The sequence below is a fragment of the Lynx canadensis genome, chromosome D3, assembly GCF_007474595.2.
Source record: "Lynx canadensis isolate LIC74 chromosome D3, mLynCan4.pri.v2, whole genome shotgun sequence".
In the NCBI taxonomy this organism is placed as follows: domain Eukaryota; kingdom Metazoa; phylum Chordata; class Mammalia; order Carnivora; family Felidae; genus Lynx; species Lynx canadensis.
In genome coordinates, this window is record NC_044314.2 from 54,009,826 (window position 1) to 54,030,674 (window position 20,849).

Below are 20,849 nucleotides of genomic sequence, written 5' to 3' on the forward strand. Positions count from 1 at the left end.
TAATGGTATCTATTTGTAGGGTTGTTGTGAAGGTTAAAAGCAATAATACACAGGAAATGCTTGGGACAGTGTCTGATATGTAGCAAACAACCAATAAGTGTTTGTTATCACCTAGGGCCAGGATACTACCATTCCTCTCTGGTTATGCCACCTGTGGGCCCCACACTTGCTCTGCCCAGAAGAGAAGAGGAAAAAAACAAAGTCTGGATTATTCAAAGGTAATCAGACATCCTTGGTTGCCTGGGACAGGTATGTGCTTTGGATCACCTGTCCCAGATCTGAGACAGTTCTGAGGAGGCATTTCCTAAGTGACCATGTGGCTTAGGCAAACTCTAAGGTCCCTGGAAACATCTCTGAATTATGTTGCTGATGGGTACGGCTGTGACACCAGCAAATCCTTAGAATGAATCCTGGAAGCTTAGAACTTGTACTGAGGGGTGTCCGATTTGTTGGCTTGTATGGCAGAGCCCCTGGGAACTGTCATAGAACCCCCAGCTATTCTGATATGCCTCAAAACTTTGAGCTTATGTTTCTCCATTACACCTGAAAACCTGAGTGTATAAGAGATTACTATAGTGAGAGCAGCTGAGTAAGACAGTGATTCTCAGATGAGAAGAAAGCACTGCTCCAAACAATCTTTCAGGCAACACCCACCCATGTAGGTGCCAACTCAGATGGATGTCTTCTTGAAAGCAGAACAAGGGACATCCTCAGCATGGTCTGGCGAGAGCTGTAGATTTGGAGCAAAAGTAACCGGGATGAAGTTGTGGCCCTTCTGTTTTCCAGATTTTGCTATCTTGTTCCTTGAGTGGAAATTCCCTACTGGCTCCGGGATTGCTTGCATTTCCAGTGTCTGAGTGATAATCTTTCCTGGGCCCAGGAAAAGGAGGTGCTGATGTGGGCTTTGGGAGAAGCCATTCAACAGGAGGGCTTGGGTCAAGCAGATGAAATTCCTACTTCCTTGCCCTCCACGCTTTTGTTTCTAGAGAACTAAAAACTCACTTTAATTTCTTTTTTTTTTTTAAAGTTTAATTACTTTGAGAGAGTGACTGGGGAGGGGCGGAGAGAGAGAGAGAGAGAGAGAGAGAGAGAGAAAGAGAGAATCCCAAGCAGGCTCCACACTGCCACCATGGAGCCCGAAGTGCGGCTCGAACTCACAAACTGCATGATCATGACCTGAGCTGAAATCCACATTGAGACGCTCAGCTGACTAAGTCACCCAGGCATCCCAAAACTCACTTTAATTTTGAAGAAAAAAGCTCTAATGGAGTTTGTTCTGTTTTTCCATTAGACATTCACTTAGTGTGGAGATAACTCTCTTCTTCTAAAGGTAAATTTCATATTTTTTCTGTAGTCTTTGAGGAAGAAAAAAGCTAATGAAGCAGATGTGCTCCTGGGATTGCATTTAGTTGGCTCCCTTCACACTCTGGCCCATACACCTTTTCCAGATTGTTCAACACAGATGTAGTCAATAGTTTTTATTACCCATCACCCTTCACTGAATGCATCTTCCAGAATAATGCGTCTCTACTGTATTCCTGCAGGCATGCCACTTAATGAAGATTTATACCATCTATTTGTATTCTGTATATATATATACATACATATATATATATATATATTTAATGTTTATTTATTTTTGAGAGAGAGAGAGAGCAAGCAGGGAGGGGAGAGAGAGAGAGGGAGACAGAATCCGAAGCAGGCTGCAGGCTCTGAGTTTTCCACGTAGAGCCTGATGCAGGGCTCAAACTCACAAACCATGAGATCGTGACCTGAGCCGAAGTTGGATGTTTAACCGACTAAGCTACCCAGGTGCCCGTGTGTAATATTTAATCATATTATGGGCCCTGTTTTGCGGTGCTACTCTTTTTATGTGGGTAAGTCTGGTCTTCCTAGGTGTCTTATAAAACCCCTGGTAATTAGTTTTTAAGATTCCTTTCTCCCTTTCCTTTCCTCCCCAGCTGTTAGTCTGTTCCTCAGTGGAAGTGAAAAATAACAACCCAAAACACTGGTGAACTAAATTCCTTCCATTTCAGAGGTGGGCACCTCCATACTAACTCCCCCACTCATAATCTAGAAACTTCTCATCCTGCAGTAGATGGTTATGGGGAATCATAACAGAGAGCACAGGCCTGGGTTAGTTCATCACATAAAGCCAGGAAGATCTTTTGGTAAGTTATCACTGTTTGGTTTTTGCACAGATCTGTTTATTTATATTATTATCTTGTATTTATCTCTTTTTAAAGTTTATTTATTTATTTTGAGAAAGAGAGAAAGCACTAGCAGGGAAGGGACAGACAGAGAGGGGGAGAGAGAAAATCCTAAGCATGCTTCATGCTCAGCGCAGAGCCCAATGTGGGGCTCGAACCCACGACAGCAAGATCACAACCTGAGCCGCTATCAAGAGTCAGAAACTTAACCGAATGAACCACCCAGGCGTCCCTATTACCTTGTATTTCAAAGCACTTTCACACGTGCATCAAACCGGATCCTTTCAGGACCCTGTGAGACAGGGCAGATATCATCATTTCATTTGAGAAAATTTGGGCTCAAATTATGAAGAGCCTTCCCCGGCGGCCCTATAGTGCCTGGGACTCTGTCTTCTCCCTCCCCATCCCTTGTGCTGTGTTGAAAACTGGGTCTGAATCTACTTAAATGAAGCCATGTGAGGGTGATTTCTTTCCTTTATCAACACTTTCTAGCTAGGACCACTGGACCAGGGGGCGGGGGGGGGGGGGGGGGGCTGTAGTTAGCTGATAGAAGAATCTGAGGCAGTTCAGCAAACTCGATCCCTGCCCACACTGAGATGGGAGAGCAAAGCACATGTACACGAATTGCTGCACAAAGACATTTCAGCTGTGAAAAGAATGGAGGAACTGGGATCACTTGAAAGGGATGCTAGTGGGCGTAAGGTTGAAGTCTGGGTTTTCCTTTTAAAGATGATACATCAGAATAAGAAGCAGAGAAAGACTATTTTGGGTGTGAGATGGGTCTCTTATGAGAACTCTAATTTTAAATCTAGCTATATGCAAACAAAAGCCCAGACGTTAGGGAAGAGCACACCTCCTTCCTCCCACTGACCCCCATGGGGGATGATTTTTATTTGGGAATAAGGAGGTGATATACAAGGCACAGGGCTGAAGAGGATGACAATTTATTTTTTTAATTTAATTTTTAAAGTAATCTCTACACCCAACGCGGGGCTCGAACTCACAACCCCGAGATCCAGAGTCATGTGCTCTGCCCACTGAGCCAGCCAGGCTCCCTAAGAATAAGTTCTTTCAATCTTGCAAGTGGATCCATGGTAAAGCTGCAAGCGTGCTGACCACAGTGTAAAACAAAGACCCTTTCCCTTGGGGCTATGCCGGACTTTTACCTGAGTCGGGATCAGTATCTCATATCCATAAGCATGGCTGTCTCTCCCTTTTTCTGCCATTGTGGGGCGTGCGGTTGACTGCTCCTCCCCACGTCTTCTCCCAAGACTTTCAGGGTCCAGCAATTCCCGGCCAAGAAAGAAAAGTGGAACCATCCCAGTCCCTCAGTGGATTCGGACAAAAACTGGTCATAAAATCAGATACAACTGCAACAGGAGACGCTGGAGAAGAATCAAGCCGGGTCTATCAGGATTCGCACATGAGACAGTACCCATACTTAAGCTGCATCAAGGTCACCAGCATCACCACTATCTGGACAGTTGGACATGCATTAAGGGGAAAGTGATTTTCTATGTTTCTACACTAGTAGGTGGCCTCAGTAAGATGAGAGACCTTCCATTTGAAAAAAGAAGTCCTTAAGCATAATTAACATATGTATCTTTTCATATTCCAAGAAGAACTAAGTCTCTAGAATGGAACAGGCAGAGGCAGTGGTTTCCCTGACTGTTTCTGATTCTTACCTACTACGCCCAACTCCACAATCGTCAGGTGCCCACATCAGGCATCAGAAACAGAGAGGGATAGACATATTTCTATACCCTCAATGGATGGTGAAGCTTGCTACTCCCATCCAGTGGACATGCTGGGTCAAACGCTCCCCCAGCCCTGCCACCTACACCGTAATTCACCTAATATACTCCTTTTCCAGTCTAACTTTTCTCTCTGCATAAGATACTGGAAAGAACATAGGTGTGGAAGTCAGGAATGCCACTTGCCAGTGGTTGATGTTGGGAGACTTTATTGTACTCTCAGACTCTGTTTTCTTTATCTGCCAAATAATCATTATGCTGTCTTCACGGGATTGCTGATTATTTAATGAAATAACAGACAAAAATGGTTAGAAGGTAGTAGACATTCTTTAGTTCCTGGGCATTTACCTGGGAAACTAAAAGGTGGCATGAGCCAAAACAGGGAATTACTTCTCCTGCTAATCTTCATACTCCAACCTTTCTTGAATGTCTTTATTTATTTATTTGTTTATTTATTTATTTGTTTATTTGGTGGATTTCATTCAGGCAGATTTAGGCAGGGGTCAATAATTTCTTTGGTCTCTGTGTATAAGGAAGTCATAACAATTATTCAGGGGCCCAGATTTTCTGGCAGAGTCTGGCAGAGTTCTCCCACCTCTAAGAGCTGGAACAGTGGCCAACTGGTTGCTGGGAGACAGAAAGAGGAGACAGAACCCTAGCAGTGCTGGACACCCACACCACCCAGCTGGAGCCTTGTGCAGGAAGCAAACTCATGGCAAATGAAGGGTCAGAGCCCTCCTCATGAGAAGCAGCTTCTCTTGCAAAACAAGGTCCATTTTCAGGTGCAGAGCAGGCCAGGTAAGTCCTGCTAGCCTGGAGAGCTATATTCCCATCTTGTGTTCCAGTGTTTAGTCCTGTGGCTCGGTGCCACTATGAACCCACAATTTGCAAACTCAGCTGATTTCATTGCTGTTCCTTAGTCCTCTGAGATGATCTCTGCTCCCTCCCTCTCCGACTCTCCCTTTCTGACTCTTGCTCACTTGCAACTCAACCCTGCCTCCTCGTCTTCAGCGATAACTGTGCCTCCTATGAGATGAAGAAAGCTGAATGAATCACGCAGGAATATTCTCCACGTTCTGCCCCTCCTAATACTGGTCTAGTCCCCTAAACCTCTAAAGAGTGTGAGGGTTCTACATGATGGGCAAGCAGCAGACCTTTCTGGCTAGCTGGATAACAAAAGAGATGCCAGGTGCCAGGAGAAAATTACTTACATTCATTCCTAACGTCCCCTCTCCATGACTGTTAGCCGCTCCCACCAAAAAGACTTTCCTACATTCACTCCTCCCATCTGATTTGTCTGATTCCCTTCTGGCTGCTCTGAGAACGTGCTCCATAAGTCTGTCCCTGTCTCTGTGACCTATGCCTCTCTGTGCTATAGCACAACCAGGGATGCCTGTGAGTGTCCTCCAGTCTCTCCCCCCCTAAGGGGGGAAACTCCTCCCCAATCTCACGATCCCCTCAGCTAATATAAATTCCTCTTCTTCCTTGTCCTGGACTGCATTGTATGCTCCCAACATTCAAATGTTGAAGTCCTAACTCCTTATTCTTCTGGGTATCTCTTCATTTGGCCCAAAGGCTCCCACATGCAGTCTTTGGCTCTGACGCTGCATTCCTTGTTCCTTAGGGCTCTCCCTCTTTACCTTGTAGATGCTGAACACAAAATTCAGTCCTGAGCCCACTTCCCTGATCCCCTTGAATAGGCTCATCATTCTCATGGTTTCAGCTATTTTGGAAATTTGTTTATGTGTCCCAAATTTATAACTCCAGTGTATATCAGCCCCCCATATCTAAGTATCCACTCAATGCCTCTTGTCTCCCAAATCCATGTTTCCCTCAGGATTCCCAAGTTGATTATCATTAGGGCTACAAGGCCATCCACAGTGTGGATGCCAGTCTTGGAGGTCTGGTTCATTAGGGGAACTAGGGGGGCTTTTCCATGGCTCCCTATCATCCATGGGGTAAGCAGGTAACTTTCTTCAGTGGGCTTGCAGGCATGGCCCACCTGTTCAGCCTTACCTCTGCCCACCCTTTCAGTGCTCTGGGTCACCAGTTGCCCAAATTCAAAAGCTGTCTCTCTTCTCGAAGCCCTTGCTCAAGCTAAACACCAAGCTGAGGATGCCTCCTACGCGAGCCCTTCCCCCCCAGCCCCCACCCTGCTCAGGTGTACCTCCTCCAGAAAGCCCTATCTCCTTTCCCCTCTCGCTCCCCACTGCTCCTCAGATTCCCATGCAGAGAGCTGTCTCTGCCTTCCCACATTCTTCCAGCATGATCTATTTATATGTCTGACTCTCTAACCAGACCTCAAGCCTTTCTTTTTTTCTTTAATGTTTATTTATTTTTGAGAGAGCACAAGTAGGGGAGGGGCAGAGAGAGAAGGGGACAGAGGATCTGACAGCAGCATGTTCAACTGACTGAGCCACCCAGGCGCCCCCAGACCTCAAGCCCTTCAAATGGCACGGACTGTGCCCATGTAATTCTTGGTGTCCTGTTCAAGGAATAAGTTTTGAAAACTAATAGACTCGTCTACAAAGTCTTTGTTAACTAGAAAAACAAATTAGCTGCAACATTCCAGACCTTACACATTCTGATTCTTTAAGGTTTTGACCATGTCTGGCATCACTTTTTAAGTTACAGTCCTGACTAATTAATTAGCTAATATAGTCTTAGCTGGGCTATTATTCCTTTTGGGTTTCTGTTTACAACACTATTTGGGCCGATTTAGGCTGGAAGAGCCAAGCCATCTGGAATAAGATGAATGTGTCTGTGGATGAATTAAATCTCCTTATCCTCAACTTCTGACTTCTTTTCACTCACCTGGCTTCTCCCCCACCCCCAACGTTGTAGATTTTAGGGATGAAGAGGGAAAAGGAATTTGTAAAAAGTGGATCCACCCACTTACTTGAAATTTATGTGGCTTTGTCACACCAAATCTGTGTGATTTCAAGTTGGGATTATTCATGTAGAGACATTCTTATTTACAAATGTGTCCTCCCTGAAAAGAATTTCTCCAACCAATTGCCCAGCTGCTTCTCAAACACATTTGTGATCCAGACCTGCTGTCAACAAAAGGTCTCCATAGAAAACATGGATCTGTTTCATTCCTGGCTGACAGTGCTTGCTCGGCATTTTACAAGAATGCTTTTTTTTTTTTTTTTTTTTTTTTTTTTTTTTTTGAAAGGAGCCAAAACTCAGGGAGTAATGAATAGAGAATTCTCAAGTAGAAATAGCCTCATAAGCTAAAAGCTTCCAAAGGGTTAAAACATGGAAGAAAATATTGCTTTGTTTGTAAAGAGCAAGTTTTCAAAAGCTCAGCTAACTTTATTTTTTTCTCCCAGTTCATAATCCAAGAGTCTTACTCGTAAACGATGGTTATACTTCAACCCATATCTCGATTTACAACAGCCATGAAATAATAGCAGTATACACATCCTATAGAAAATATAGTTCTTGAGCCTTTGAAAACGGAATAGAATGAAATTATAAAACGTTTCTCTTGGTAACACAGAAGAAAAGAACTGAATGCTTGTGTTTGAAGTCCATTGCAATTAATCCCACATGAATAGTTGTTGTTAGAGAAAACCATCAGAGATCTTGCCTCAGTCCCTCTCTGGAATCCCTGCTTCTCTGCAGCACAGAGGCAGTCTGGAATGATGGAATCCCACTGGCCTAGAGAACAGAAGATCATTGCAGGTCACACACTCCACCTCTCCATGCCTCAGCACCCTCCTCAGCCCTGAGACCACTCCCAGTGCAACACACCCACAAAAGGATGCTCTGTAATGTCCTTCTGGCACCCAAACCTTCTTCTTTGTGCCCAGTGCTGTGCAGACCAAACTGAACTGAGCATTCTAGAAGGTTAACATAAGGCACATTATACACGATTTTCCTTTTCATTACTGCCACTTCCTCTGCGGTCACTAATTTCAGGGTGGCCAGACCTTAAAAAAGAGGCTATGCAGGGTGTGTGTGTGTGTGTGTGTGCACATATGTGCTCGCACATGCATATATGTGTATGGGTGTGTGTGGGGGGGATCCTGGGGCAGGGGGGGAATTTTTGAAGGTCACTTCAAAAGTAAGATGAGAATAAAATAGAAAGGAGCTAGAATACACCCACCTCGTCCTGCTTAGAAATACATAAGGCTTGAGGCAAGATGAGTTGCAGAAATCAGAGAGAGAGCTTCTCTGTTTGCCACCCACAGGCTGCCGGGACACAACACAGGCACCTGGGCAGAGTAACCCTGGTGATGGCACTGATAGACGGTCACAGCGATGACTGTGCACAGCTTCCGTAACTCAACCTGAACCAGGCAAACCCCTTTTCAGGTTTCATTTCCAGCCCCGCATTTGCTGCCAAGGCTCACAAGCCTTCTGGGGGGACCCAAGGCCAAGTTTCACTAACTTGATGCTGTTACCAGGCAAAATTAAAGTGGAATTAATCTGCCTCCTGCACACGCTCTAGGTTTATCAGTTTATTCAGATAAAGCCTGAAATTCCACATATAAGTCGTCCACAATTCAGGAGGCAAAGATCGATTTCCAAGTACAATCAACCAGTATTTCATCGTAGGGCCGCTGAAACCCGAGCCTCTGTTTTTAACCCACATTGCTAGACTGCATTCTAGTCGGGAGCGTTTTGGTTCCATCTGGCCATTTCATTCCGGTCAGATAATACCAGACGTATCTATGTAACATACAAGCCACTGTCAAATAGCACTGAGCATCTCCCCGAGACAGCTGTTCCACACAAGGGCTTCATTGTCTGAGAAAAGCTTGTATCATTTTACTTCAAGAGCTGGGGGAACAAGCATTCTGTCAGCTGCCAGGGCTTGGAGGAAACCTCACTCACTGCAGATTTTCATTACTTTGTTACCAAGCCCCAAACCCCACAATCGGCTGTTAGGGATGAACATTGGAAACAGGAACGAAAGTCCTCGCTCTGCTTTCATTTATCAGGGAACATAATAGCTCCACACACCCAGAGAATTTACAGTTATGCTTTTCAAAGATAACACGACACTACCAGGCAACCACAAATGCCTTTCTCATGCCGCCCTTGGTCGTGCGCGTTTAACACCGCTTCAGGTAAACCAGGAAAGTGCTTTCCAGTCCTGGAATGCCAAAAACAACGTCCCTAGGAAGCAGCTGTCAGACTCAGGATAATGGCATCATAAAATAAGTGAGAACTGAAAAAGTATTTAAAATCGGATGGTTCCTTTCTTTTTTTAACTCTCTAATCAAGAAACATTACTGCAACTACACCACCCTGCATCTATACCTCACGTTCCCATTGAGTGAGAAGGTTCTGTTTCCAACTTCTTTTTATCCCCCAGGAACGCCATGTATTTTACATTTAAACAAAATGTAACAAAAATACCTGATATTCTTATGAGCCTGATGACTGTGAATGTGATGATAGTAGCTTATTCCAGTACCTTCAGCTGCTGTAGGCTTTTTTTGGAAAGGAGGGTGGGATTTTTTGTGTGTGATAAAATATACATCAGACCTACCATTTCAACCATTCTCTCCCTCCCACTTCCTTCCTTCCTTCCTTCCTTCCTTCCTTCCTTCCTTCCTTCCTTCCATACACAAGCAAGGGAGGAGCAGAGAGAGAGAGGGAGAAAGAAGAGAATCCCAAGCAGGCTCCACGCCCAGCACCAAGCCCCATGCAGGGCCCGGAGCCATGACCATGAGATCATGACCTAAATCGAGAGTCAGATGCTCAACTGACTGAGCCACCCAGGCGCCCCTGAACCATTTTTAAGTGTACAGTTCAGAGGCATTAAGTATATCCACCAAACATTTTTGAGTATTTAAGAATTGGGATCATTCCAGTGCCTCAGAAAATAAATTAAGCAAGTATGGTCCGAGTCTTCCTTTCTCTCACTCTATTCTACTTACACTTCCATGATGATTTTGAAGACTGGAAGGGATTTGTCAGAGAGCCACCTTCGTCATGTACCCTGAATGTACTGCCTTGTACGGGACCCAAAGAACACATAAGGTGGCTTGGCCAAGAGACAGATATATCTGGGCTTGACTCATTTGTCAAAGCTATTTTTCTGGGTGTACACAGACTTTTTTTTAAAGCTGGTTACTCAGAAATTGGCTGTGCCTACCAGACAGGCTTGGCCTCTCTTCCTCACCGAGCCTCTTATAAAAAAAGAAAAGGTTAAATTAGAGAATGCGTAAAACAAAGGCTCTCTGCAGCTCCGGTCCCAGTTATCAGAACAGAATTGTGGTTGCCAAGGAGCGAGGGACAGATATGTATGGAGAGCTTTAGAGGACAGCACTGAGTGACACACAAGAGTATCATTATCTTGTCAAATGTTATTCATGTTGTATCTGTTCCATCAGACACTTCTGTGTTCTGTGACCTTGGACAAGATACTGCCAGAGAGCTGTTTTGAGGGCAAATAAAACACCTGTCAGTGTCCAGCCCATTGCCCGGGGTATTGTAAGGACAAGATGAATATTCTTTCATGTGCTTCTGTTCTCCCTTCTTCCCATGGAGGGTGGCTATGGCTGTCTGGTCAGACCCTCACTGATTTGGATTTGCCTCCTTTGGAATTGGCGACTCTTTGACCTGGGCATGTGGAGTTACCTCTGCACTATTCAGAATTCTGGAATGCTGGTGAATTGAAGCTCCTGGGCCTGAAAGATAAAGCTTGCAAGTGCTTGTCGAATGGAATCACATCCCAAGAACTGGACAGGACATACAGGATTCCTCCAGATCATCCTGCTGACTGACACAGAAGGGTTCTACATTTCTTTTTTTTTTTTTTTAATTTTTTAACGTTTATTATTTTTGAGACAGAAGAGAGATCGAGCATAAACGGGGGAGTGGCGGAGAGAGAGAGACACAGAATCGGAAGCAGGCTCCAGGCTCCAAGCCATCAGCCCAGAGCTCGACGCGGGGCTCGAACTCACAGACCGTGAGATCATGACCTGAGTTGAAGTCGGACGCTCAACTGACTGAGCCACCCAGGCACCCCGGGGTTCTACCATTTCTATGCCACGTGTTCCTCTCCCTCTGCCAAACCCTTGTTCTGATCGGCAGGGCTCTTCATCTCACCAAGGATCCCCCCCGCCCCCTTCCTACTTTTGGCAACAATGACTTCTAATTACTCATTGAAAATTCGTAACTACTGAAGAACAAACATTTTGCAAGGTAAAATACTTTGTAACACAGAATTTCCAAAATATTTCCCAGATTCAAATACATATTCACTGATCCCCTCCTATGTACCAGGAACCATCAGAAGGGCAGTGGTCTATAAAGATGACGAGATAAGAATAATTTCTGTCCTCAGCTCATTTTTCAGGTGGATGGAGAGAGACACATAGACTGCTGTAAAAATAATGTTGGAAAGAGCTGATAGACAGATATACAGGCTATTATGGAATCACGAGGAGACACACCCAACTCAGCCTGAGGGGAGGCATTCCGCAAAGACTTCCAGAAGGTGAGGCCCAAGCTGAGACTTGAAGGGGAGAGCCATATTTGTAGGCGAGATGGGCTTGTATGAATAGATGTTATGGATTTGAATCAGTTTTGTACATTTACAAAAGCATGCATAAGGCATTTTCATCTAAACTTTGTGTTAGTTGTTTGATCTAAAGTTATAAAGTTATATTAAAAAACTAATAATTTGGACTCCTCACTACAGACCATTGGCTTTCAAACTGTATTCTAGAAATCCTAGGATTTTTTTTGAGATCGGGGGTTGTTAGGGACCTTGGTCAAGGGACAGTGGACGCTGAGCAGACAGAACTCAGACCATCACCTCCCTCTGTTCTGTTATATTTATTGCTGCTGAGTGTAACTATTTTTAATTAGAGAAGGGGTTTCTGATATTAACATATGTTTCAAACGAGGAAGGAAGACCAACTCCCCAGTGAAGCAGGTTTCACTGCATACTTGCCATCTAAGACTAATTATCCAGCTGAGTACTTTTAAAACAAAGTACCAAGAAATACTCCCACCCCTAGTTATCTTTGTCTGTTCTGCAACCATGACCCTCACACCTCCCCCCAGGCAGCAACCTTGCAAAATAAAGTGGAGATTTGATAAAATGTATCTCTACTACGAAGGAAAATGTCGGTAAGGAGTATAGCTTATTAATGGTGGGCTCTTCAGGGACAAAGACAGCAGTTTTTATTCTTTAGAAGGAATCTCATTATAGCAAAATACCTTCTTATGAATGGATTTGCTAAATTCTATTTATAAATCAGTGCTTTAAGTAACATGTGAAGTAAAATTCTGTAACAGTGAATAAATGGGTTGCTCCTTCATGTTCATTACTTTGGGACTTTTCCAAGAGTGCACATTTCAAAATACGAATGCTTCTCTTTGATCCTGAACACACAATGAGAACCTGGTTTTTCTGACAAGATTGTCACCTTTCAAATACATGTTGTTTGTATCAAAACGTGGTAACTTGTCAGGGCTCCTTTAGTGTTGAAGAAGATTTTCCTAAATCGTTATACCATGACTGTCCTTGTGCATCACTATAAAGCTGGGTGAGAGAAGTAGATCCAGTCTTAGATGGGAAGAAAACACATGAGTGACTTTCCTGGGTCCTATAGGAAGTCAACCAGGAAGCTAGAATGAGTCCTGAACTAATGAGGTGAATGCACCGAAATCTGAAAATGAGTTTGTTCTGTTGAGCAATAAATACATCAGAGGCTGTTGCTCCTTAGACACCAGCATTTTTCCTAGGAAAATCTAATTAACTCTGGGTATAGCCACCAAGGGAAAAGAAGGGAGGAAGATGTTACTGCTAAGACTTCCTTACTGAAACCCACCCCATCCATTGCTGCTGGGTGGTGCCTCCTTCTCCTGTCACCAGGGCAAAAAGCTAATTCTGCTTGTGGATCAACATTCAGCTGAGCCTGGAGTGACATCAACGGTTAGGGGCAACTGTCAAGGAGATCACTCTCCCACTGCTAAGTTGTTTGCACTTATAACATGAGGAACGTTTCAGAAACCTACTTACGGGTTTTCTAATCTGCTCATCAAGGCAACAAATAAGCTAGTCAGCCAGTTGATAGGGTTCAGGCAAGAGGAATGAATGCAGAGAAGAGCTGAGAGCAAGACACAGGGAGGAAATCCCACAGTCTGCTAATTATTCTTTTCCAGACTCAGTTTTCATAAAAAATACTTCCTTGATAGAAAACTCACTGCCTCGTGACACAATTAGTTTGGTTCATTTAGTAAGTCTATTTACCACAATTAGACATAGGCTCAAGGTCTAATTATAAAGAAATTATTGATATTTTTATTAGGGATGATAATGTATGATGATTATGTAAAAAAAAATCCTTATCAGTGGGTACATAGTAATGTGCCACAGTGCTTTGGACTTTCTTTAAGATAATCCAGCATAAATGACTAATGGGGGAAGATAAGAAAATGAGGCTGGCCAGTGGTGTTGGGTGATAGGTACATTGTACTAAACTCTCTACTTTTGTGCATGTTTTATATTTTTTATGAGAAAAAGTTAAATGATTTAAAAAATAGGTCTAAAAAGTCACATCATAACAATACTCTTCTAGGTAGTTACCACGCAAAAATGAAGATAGGCTTAAATGCTTACACCTAAATGCCTAAATTTCTTTGATTCAAAAATATCATCAGTTGGAGGATCCACCATTCATTTGATAATTGTTTTTCAGAGGAAAATAAACACACAACACTGAAATACACGCTGATTATAAACTATATCCCAATTTCAGAGTTGTTAAAAATGTGGAAAACATGCCTTAGAATTGAGGTAACCTGGTCATTTTGTTGTCAATTGTGTGTGTGTGTGTGTGTGTGTGTTTAACGTAAACGCCATGCCCAATGAGGGGCTTGGACTCAAGACACTGAGATCAACAGTCTCATGCTCTATGGACTCAGCCAGTCAGGCGCCCCTTGTCATTTGTTAATAGGAATTATTGTGTTAAAAAGCCAAGTTTGAGAATAACAGTGTGCACGGCCCCCATCATTTATTTATTCATCATTTACTTTAACCCGTTACGTTGAAATTTGTGTTAACTTAGTGGCTGAGGGTTTGCCTTCCTAAAACCAATGAAAGTGCATGCTAAACGGGCTTATGAATCTGAATAAGCCTGGTCCCTACTGGCCTATGCATTATCGGCCTTGTTTTCATATCGTACGTTACGGAAAGTAATAAAACTGTGAGATTATAAATCTCACCGGTGACCCTGGCCACTCGTCAGAATTACTGTCAATCCCTTAAGAATCAGCACCCATTCAGGATCCTCTTGGGAAAGAGGAGCGGTTGTAGGAACTCGAGCTGGCCCCCCCCACGTTGAGCTTGGTACTTTTCAGAGAAGAGATCTAGAGCTAGAGGGCATGGGGCTGGAGCTGGCGAAGGTGTTACACCCGCCCAGCCGGTTTCTTTTTATCGTGCAGCGCGGGGCATCTGGACGCTCAGCCGGAATGGCCCAGCGGTCCCACCCAGTCCGGCGGCGGGGTGCGGAGCTGCAGGGCCGGACACCGGAACCGGTAGGGAAGGGAGCGCCAAGCCTAAAGACGCCGCTCAGCCCGCGCGCGAGCGCCGGAAGTGCGGAGTGCGCAGCGGGCGTTACTTACTGTCTTCCGGCAGGTTGTTTTCCCGCTCTTCTCGCTCCATCTGCTGGCACCCTTCCATGCGGTCCCGCTCTGCTTGGAGGAGCTTCAGAAACCAGTGGCCGTCCCGGTGGCACACCGACCTTTGGACGGCCTCCAGGGGGTCTTCGGTGATCGAGTCAATCCAGGGATCCGGGGGAGGCAGAATCGAAGGGTCAAAATCCGCATCGAAGTCGTCGTCGGCTGCGCAGGCGTGGTAGTGGTTTCCTGAGCCCTGGATGCTGACGGTGGAGGTGCTCGCGTCTCGGGAGAACTGTCTGGCCATTGGGCCGGGGCACGAATTGTCCTCTATAGACTCCAGAGAGTTTTCCAGATTATCGTGGAAGTCCAGGTCGGCCTGTACGGCTGTGGTCACGCTGTTGGATCGAGTGAACCTGCGGAAGCTTGGAGGAATGGAGAAAGGAAGATTGAGTTCAAGGCTATTTCTTGAAGCGAGAGCATTTCTACTTTTCTTCATGGGTATGGCAGCAGGGGGTCCTACCCTCTCAGTCTGGCGGGGGGGGGGGGGGGGGGGGGGGGGTAGGCCCTTGACACAAGCATATCGGTTGCGATAGCTCTTATATACGTATCATGGCTCTCTCATTTTTGTTCAATACAATATTAAAGCATCTCTAGAGAAATGTTAGAAGCAATGTGTGTAGCTGTGAAAGCCAGCAAAATGTCCAGAGTCCAACTTCCTCCACAAAGCTGGGATGGCTCGAATTCTGATATTCAGGTTGCTGAGGGGTAAGGAAAGAATTCTGCATAATTTGCTTAAAAATCCAGGAAACAAAAGCAACCCAACCTGGTCCAAGCCTATTGTGAATCCTGCATAACCACATTTTTTTCTGAGGACAGCGTTTATGAAGTAAGACTTTCTGAAAGCAAACCAAAATGTCATTAGGTTCCTCTTAAAATTAAAACTCCTTCCCCTGGTGAGGACTCATTCACCTGTCTCTTGATCGAAAGGTCATTATTACCATTTGACACAAAGCCTTTGGGGCAAAATCAGCTCACAGTTCTAGAGTTCTCTGGTACCATTCTCCTCTGCACCTTTAATTTCCCTTCCCACAGTCCTTGTACCAAGAGGATACAAGACAACCTGTTCGCAGATTCAGTGTGAGCATTTTTTAAGGATATTCATGTAATCGGTGGTTTTCAACCAGATGGCTCTGACATCTCTAGTTGACCCTGACAATGAAGGTGAGGGCATATGGAAGGTGGGAGGGGTGGAGAAGAACAGAGGACCAGTGAATTCTTTCTCAGACAAGGGGCAAGGGGAGGTGTGGGCCTGAAGTAATTTAAAACACTTACAAAAAACTTCATTAGCTCGTAGAGCAGGCAGGCAACAATGGCAGAGAATATAAGTCTGCTGAAGGCAGCGTCATGTGCCTGTTGCCTACTCTGTACTTTTTTTTTTTAATTGTTTGTTTATTTTTGAGAGAGAGAGAGAGCAGGGGAGGGGCAGAGAGAGGGAGACAGAGGATCCCAAGAGGGTTCAGCCACTGACAGCAAAGAGCCTAATGTGAGCTCGAACTCAGAAACTGTGAGATCATGACCTGAGCGGAAGTCAGATGCTTAACCAATTGAGCCACTCAGGTGCCCCAGTACTCTTTTATTAAGGTGACCTCTTGATCTAATATTTTTATTTATTTTTTATTGTGAAAAAATATACATAACATAAAATTTACTACTTAAACCATTTTTAAGTGTGTGGTTCAGTGGCATTAAGTACATTCACATTGTTGTACAACCATTACCATCATGCGTCTCCAGAATGTTTTCAGCTTTCTCAGTTGAAACTGTACCCATTAAACAGCTCCCCTCGGCCCCTTCCTCCCAGCCTATGTCAACCACCATTCTACTTTCTGTCTCTATGGAATTTGACTTCTCTAGCTCTCTCATATAAGTGGAACCATACTGTATTTGTCCTTTTAGGACTGGATTATTTCACCTAGCATGATGCCTTTTTTTACAGTTTAGTTTTGATAGAGAGAGAGAGGGGGAAGGGAGGGAGAGAGGGGGAGAGAGAGAATTCCAGGCAGCTGTCAGCATAGAGCCTGAGGTGGGGCTCGAAATCACAAACTGTGAGATCATGACCTGAGCCTAAACCAACATTTGGACGCTAAACTGACTGAGCCACAGGTGCCCCTCATGTAGCAAAATGTCTTTAAGCTTCTTCCATGCTATAACATATGTCAGAATTTCCTTCCTTTTTAAGGCTGAATGATACTCCGTTTTCTGTATATACCACATTTTGTTTATCCATTCATTTGTAGATGGACACTTGGGTTGCTTCCACCTTTTGGCTATTTTGAATAATGCTTCTTTGGACATGAGTGTACAAATATCTCTTTGAGACTGAGTTTTCCATTGTTTTGCGTATAAACCCAGAAGAGAAATTACTGTATCATACAGTAATTCTTTTTAATTTTTTGAGGATCACCATACTGTTTTGCATCACAACAAATCCATTGTTTTCCCCTAGAAAATAAAGCTTTAGAAAAAAAGGTGGCTGCACTATTGATCTGTGTTAGTTGTTAGGATGATCAGCGTAATCAAATATGGTGTGATTCTGGCCACTCATTTTATGAAGGTAGACCAGTCAAAAAAAGCTGGCCCATCTCATTGTTTGCTGTTTTCAAGAAATTACTTCTGTTGAAGGTATTTTAGCTGGTCATTTTATAAGATCCTTAACTCTCAAATGGGCCAAAAAAAGAATCACATAGTGTGAAAGTCTGAAAGCCATGGTACAGATGTCTTGTACTGGAGCGAAAGGAAGAACAGTTTTGCTCACGTGATTCTTCCAATAGCCACTTACGTCTTGGCTGCAGTCGGCCTTTTCTGCATTCTTCTTATTCATCTCCCTGAATGTTAAATGTCATCTCCTGAAGCTCAGCTTTCTTTGCAGACGCAGGTGTGTGAATTGGATGCCTCTCCTTGCAACAGTTGACATTGCAAGTCAACTTGCAGTCTGGCTGTTGTACTAACACCAAATCTCAACTATGAGAACACTGGGCTTCACTCTCCAAGATCATGTATTGCCAGAGGCACTGCATTTTCCAGACTTAAAGAAGTGCCTTATTTTTTTCTCAATCGCAGCAAACTTGCCAGAGACAGAGTCTGTTCCACACACAAAACAGAGTGACCTCTCCTGTGCCTCTGTTTTTTACCTACACAAAACCATACCACAGCATTCCTGATAGAGGGCTCCTGGCCTCTGGAATCCTGTATAAGTATCCACCTTCTAAGAAAAAATTACTTGGCAGTAGATGAGTAGAAGTTTGCAGTTTAGTCACCCAGAAAGAATAAAAGTTAAGGAAAATTAAAAAGGTTTGGGATTAAAAGCGGTGCCTTTGAACTCAGGCAGCCCGTCCTGGCTGCCCGTGTTTCTCTCAATTAAGTTCCTTAAGCAAGTGCTTTCTTCCACCCAGAGCTTTCAAAGAATGTTCTGCTCTGGCAAAACGTTTCATGTCTTTCAAGTGCAAAGTTCCTTCTGAGTGAAGAGCACAATGAAGTGTTATGGCTGTTTTCGATTTTGATAGGAACACAAAAGGAGTCGTTGGGTGAATTTCTGTATTTTAAAAAACACAGTGGCTCACTGGTTTGAGCGTCCAACGCTCTTTCCACTCAGGTCAGGATCTTGCGGTTTGTGGGTCTGAGCCGAGTTGGGCTCTGCACTGACAGCGTGGAACCTGCTTGGGATTCTCTCTTTTCTCTCTCTCTGCCCCTCCCCTGCTTGCTCTCTGTCTATCCCTTTCAAAAATAAATAAATAAACATTAAAAAAAAAAAAAAAAGAAGAAGAGATCGGTTGCTGAGAGGTGGTATAAACCCATAAGCTGACCCCAGGGGCTTCAATGCCAGTCGTAAAGCTTCTTAGTACTTCATGCCCTGAAGGCACAATGTGTAATCATGACAACTTCTGTAAAGGACCGGCCAATATTCTGACCTAAGGGCAGGAAACCATGAAACCAAAGACTGGATCAACCAGTATGGGACACAATACCCTGTCTGTTTGGGACAGCAAGGGGAAAGTCACTTGGTCACATTCACTCTGCTGTTACTTTGTGCACTTTCTCTGAAACACATTTATACGTGTAATAGGAGGATTTTCTGCTGCCCATCCCCTCACGGTGACTTTTCTGCACATAGAAATCAACACAAAGATGGTACATGATGGGACTGCATTTAAATAAAGTTAAGTCATGAGCAAAACAAACAAACAAACAAACCAAAACAAAACCTAAGCCAGTCAGTGTCTTCAGGACTTGCAAGGTGTTCAACTGTGTGAGACCCAAGCCATAAACTTATCTGAGGAGACAAACTCAGTCATTCTGTTACCAAATCCTCTAGCCTCTGGTTATCTTCTTCATCCCTCTCATTCACATAATGGTTGCTTTCCAGGGCTAACTCTAGTTTCAAAGGGAGAAACACTAGTTCTGTGCTGTTTGTTCTTTCTTTGTGGGAGGCTTTAGACATTCTTCACTAAGCCTGCTGTCAAGGCTGAATAGATGTGGGATCTGAAAATGCTACTCTTCAAAAGTGCAACCATCTGGGTATTTTGTGAAATGGCACCCTTTAACTGATGTAAAAACCCGAGACGTCTCCTTATATAAAAGATAGATCAAAAGAAAGGTGTGGGGGTGAGAGGAGATTGAGATCAAGAATTAAAACCTGCTAAAAAAGAGATTCTCTCTCATCAGATCAGCTTCCCAGTTAGAACAGCTCATGGAGGAACCTAGGCGGAATACAACCCTGTCGCGGATTCAGTGGGAAGGGACCCTCCTGCTCCCCGTTTGAGATGGTTAGCACTGTCTTATTGACAGATTTTAAAGCTACCTCAAGGGGCACCTGGATAGGCTCAGTTGGTTAAGCATCTGACTTTGGCTCAGATCATGATCTCATGGTTCAAGAGTTCAAGCCCTGTATCAGACTCTGTGCTGACAGCTCGGAGCCTGGAGCCTGCTTTGGATTCTGTGCCTCCCTCTCACTCTGCCCCTCCCCTGCTCTGTCTCTTCTCAAAGATAAATAAGCATTAATAAAAAATATAAATATCTTTAAAAATTCATTAAAAAAATAAAACTACCTCAAAACAAGCATCCATTCATTATTCAAAATCCATTATGTCCATTCTTTTACCTGAAGATCTCTTTCAGCAAAGGAAAACAGAGTAAGTGTTCTACGTAAAAACTCCTCTTTTGTAATGCATTTACCAATTAAAGGGAAGAAACGGACAGTATTGACAGTGGGCTTGTGATCATCAGCTAGCTTCTGAGAGGGCCTGGCATGTTGCCAGCCCCCTTTCAGTACCAGCTGGGCAGGTGTAGTATCCTTGATGGGCTGCCACTATAGAACCTTGGTTAGGAGTCTCAACAAAACTCCTCGAACTGACTGCGCCCCAGCAACCAGAGCAGTAGGTCACTCCTTGACTGTTGACCCCAGGTAACTAACAAAAGCCTGAGAGGTCTCACTCATTATTCGTCTTACTGTCTTATTTTGGTGTCAAACGGAGGCCATGGGCTTGTGAGTTGGAGGATCATTTTCTTTGCAAACTACATTATCTGTAAAACATGTGGAAAGGAAGAAAGAAAAACAGAGAGGGAGAGAGAGAAGACAGAAAGAAGAAGGGAAGGAAGGGAGGAAAGAAAGAGGGAGGGAGGAAGATGGAGGTGGGGGCGAAAGAGAAAAAAGGAAGGAGAAGGAAGGAATGGAGGAGAAAATGTATGAGGCTTATCAGGAATTATGCCAAGAGTCAGGCTTTTAAAATTTGAAATGCATGAATGCCACACCTTTCAAACTCCGGTGTATTGTAAGTGCTATTTGGCTAAGTCATGGTATTGTTAACTTGGCAAGGAAAAGAAGTGATTTGCCAAATGTAATATCAAGGGTGGGTCCTAGGCTATGTAGTACTCCAAAGAAGCTGTGAACAGTGGGAATTGGTCCAAGCTTCCAGGTTGGCAAAGGAGGGCTGTCTTTGACCGCCAACAGTCTAAGTTTGTGGTCCCGAACTGGCTGTCAGAAGATGTCTCAATGTTGGCTTCTTGTTTTAACATCTTCCTTAGTTGAGGGGCACCTGGGTGGCTCAGTTGTTAAAGCATCTGACTTCAGCTCAGGTCACGATCTCATGGTTTGTGAGTTGAGTTCTGCCTTGGGCTCTGTGCTGATAGTTCAGAGCCTGCTTGGGATTCTCTCTCTTTCCCTCTCTCTCTGTCCCTCCTGTAATCATGCGCACTCTCTCTCTCAAGATAATTAAATAAACTATAAAAAAAA

General features: G+C 44.1%; 1 protein-coding gene across 7 annotated transcripts in view; it reads right to left on the bottom strand.

Annotated features, from left to right (window-relative positions):
* Window positions 1-20,849, bottom strand: part of DLGAP1 (DLG associated protein 1) — a 328,162-nt gene that overhangs the window by 11,138 nt on the left and 296,175 nt on the right. For all 7 annotated transcript variants that reach the window (XM_032595388.1, XM_032595389.1, XM_032595387.1 and 4 more), the window contains one exon: window positions 14,564-14,982. In XM_032595388.1, the coding sequence (XP_032451279.1) occupies window positions 14,564-14,982 (419 nt within the window). The remainder of the gene's footprint in view (window positions 1-14,563; window positions 14,983-20,849) is intronic.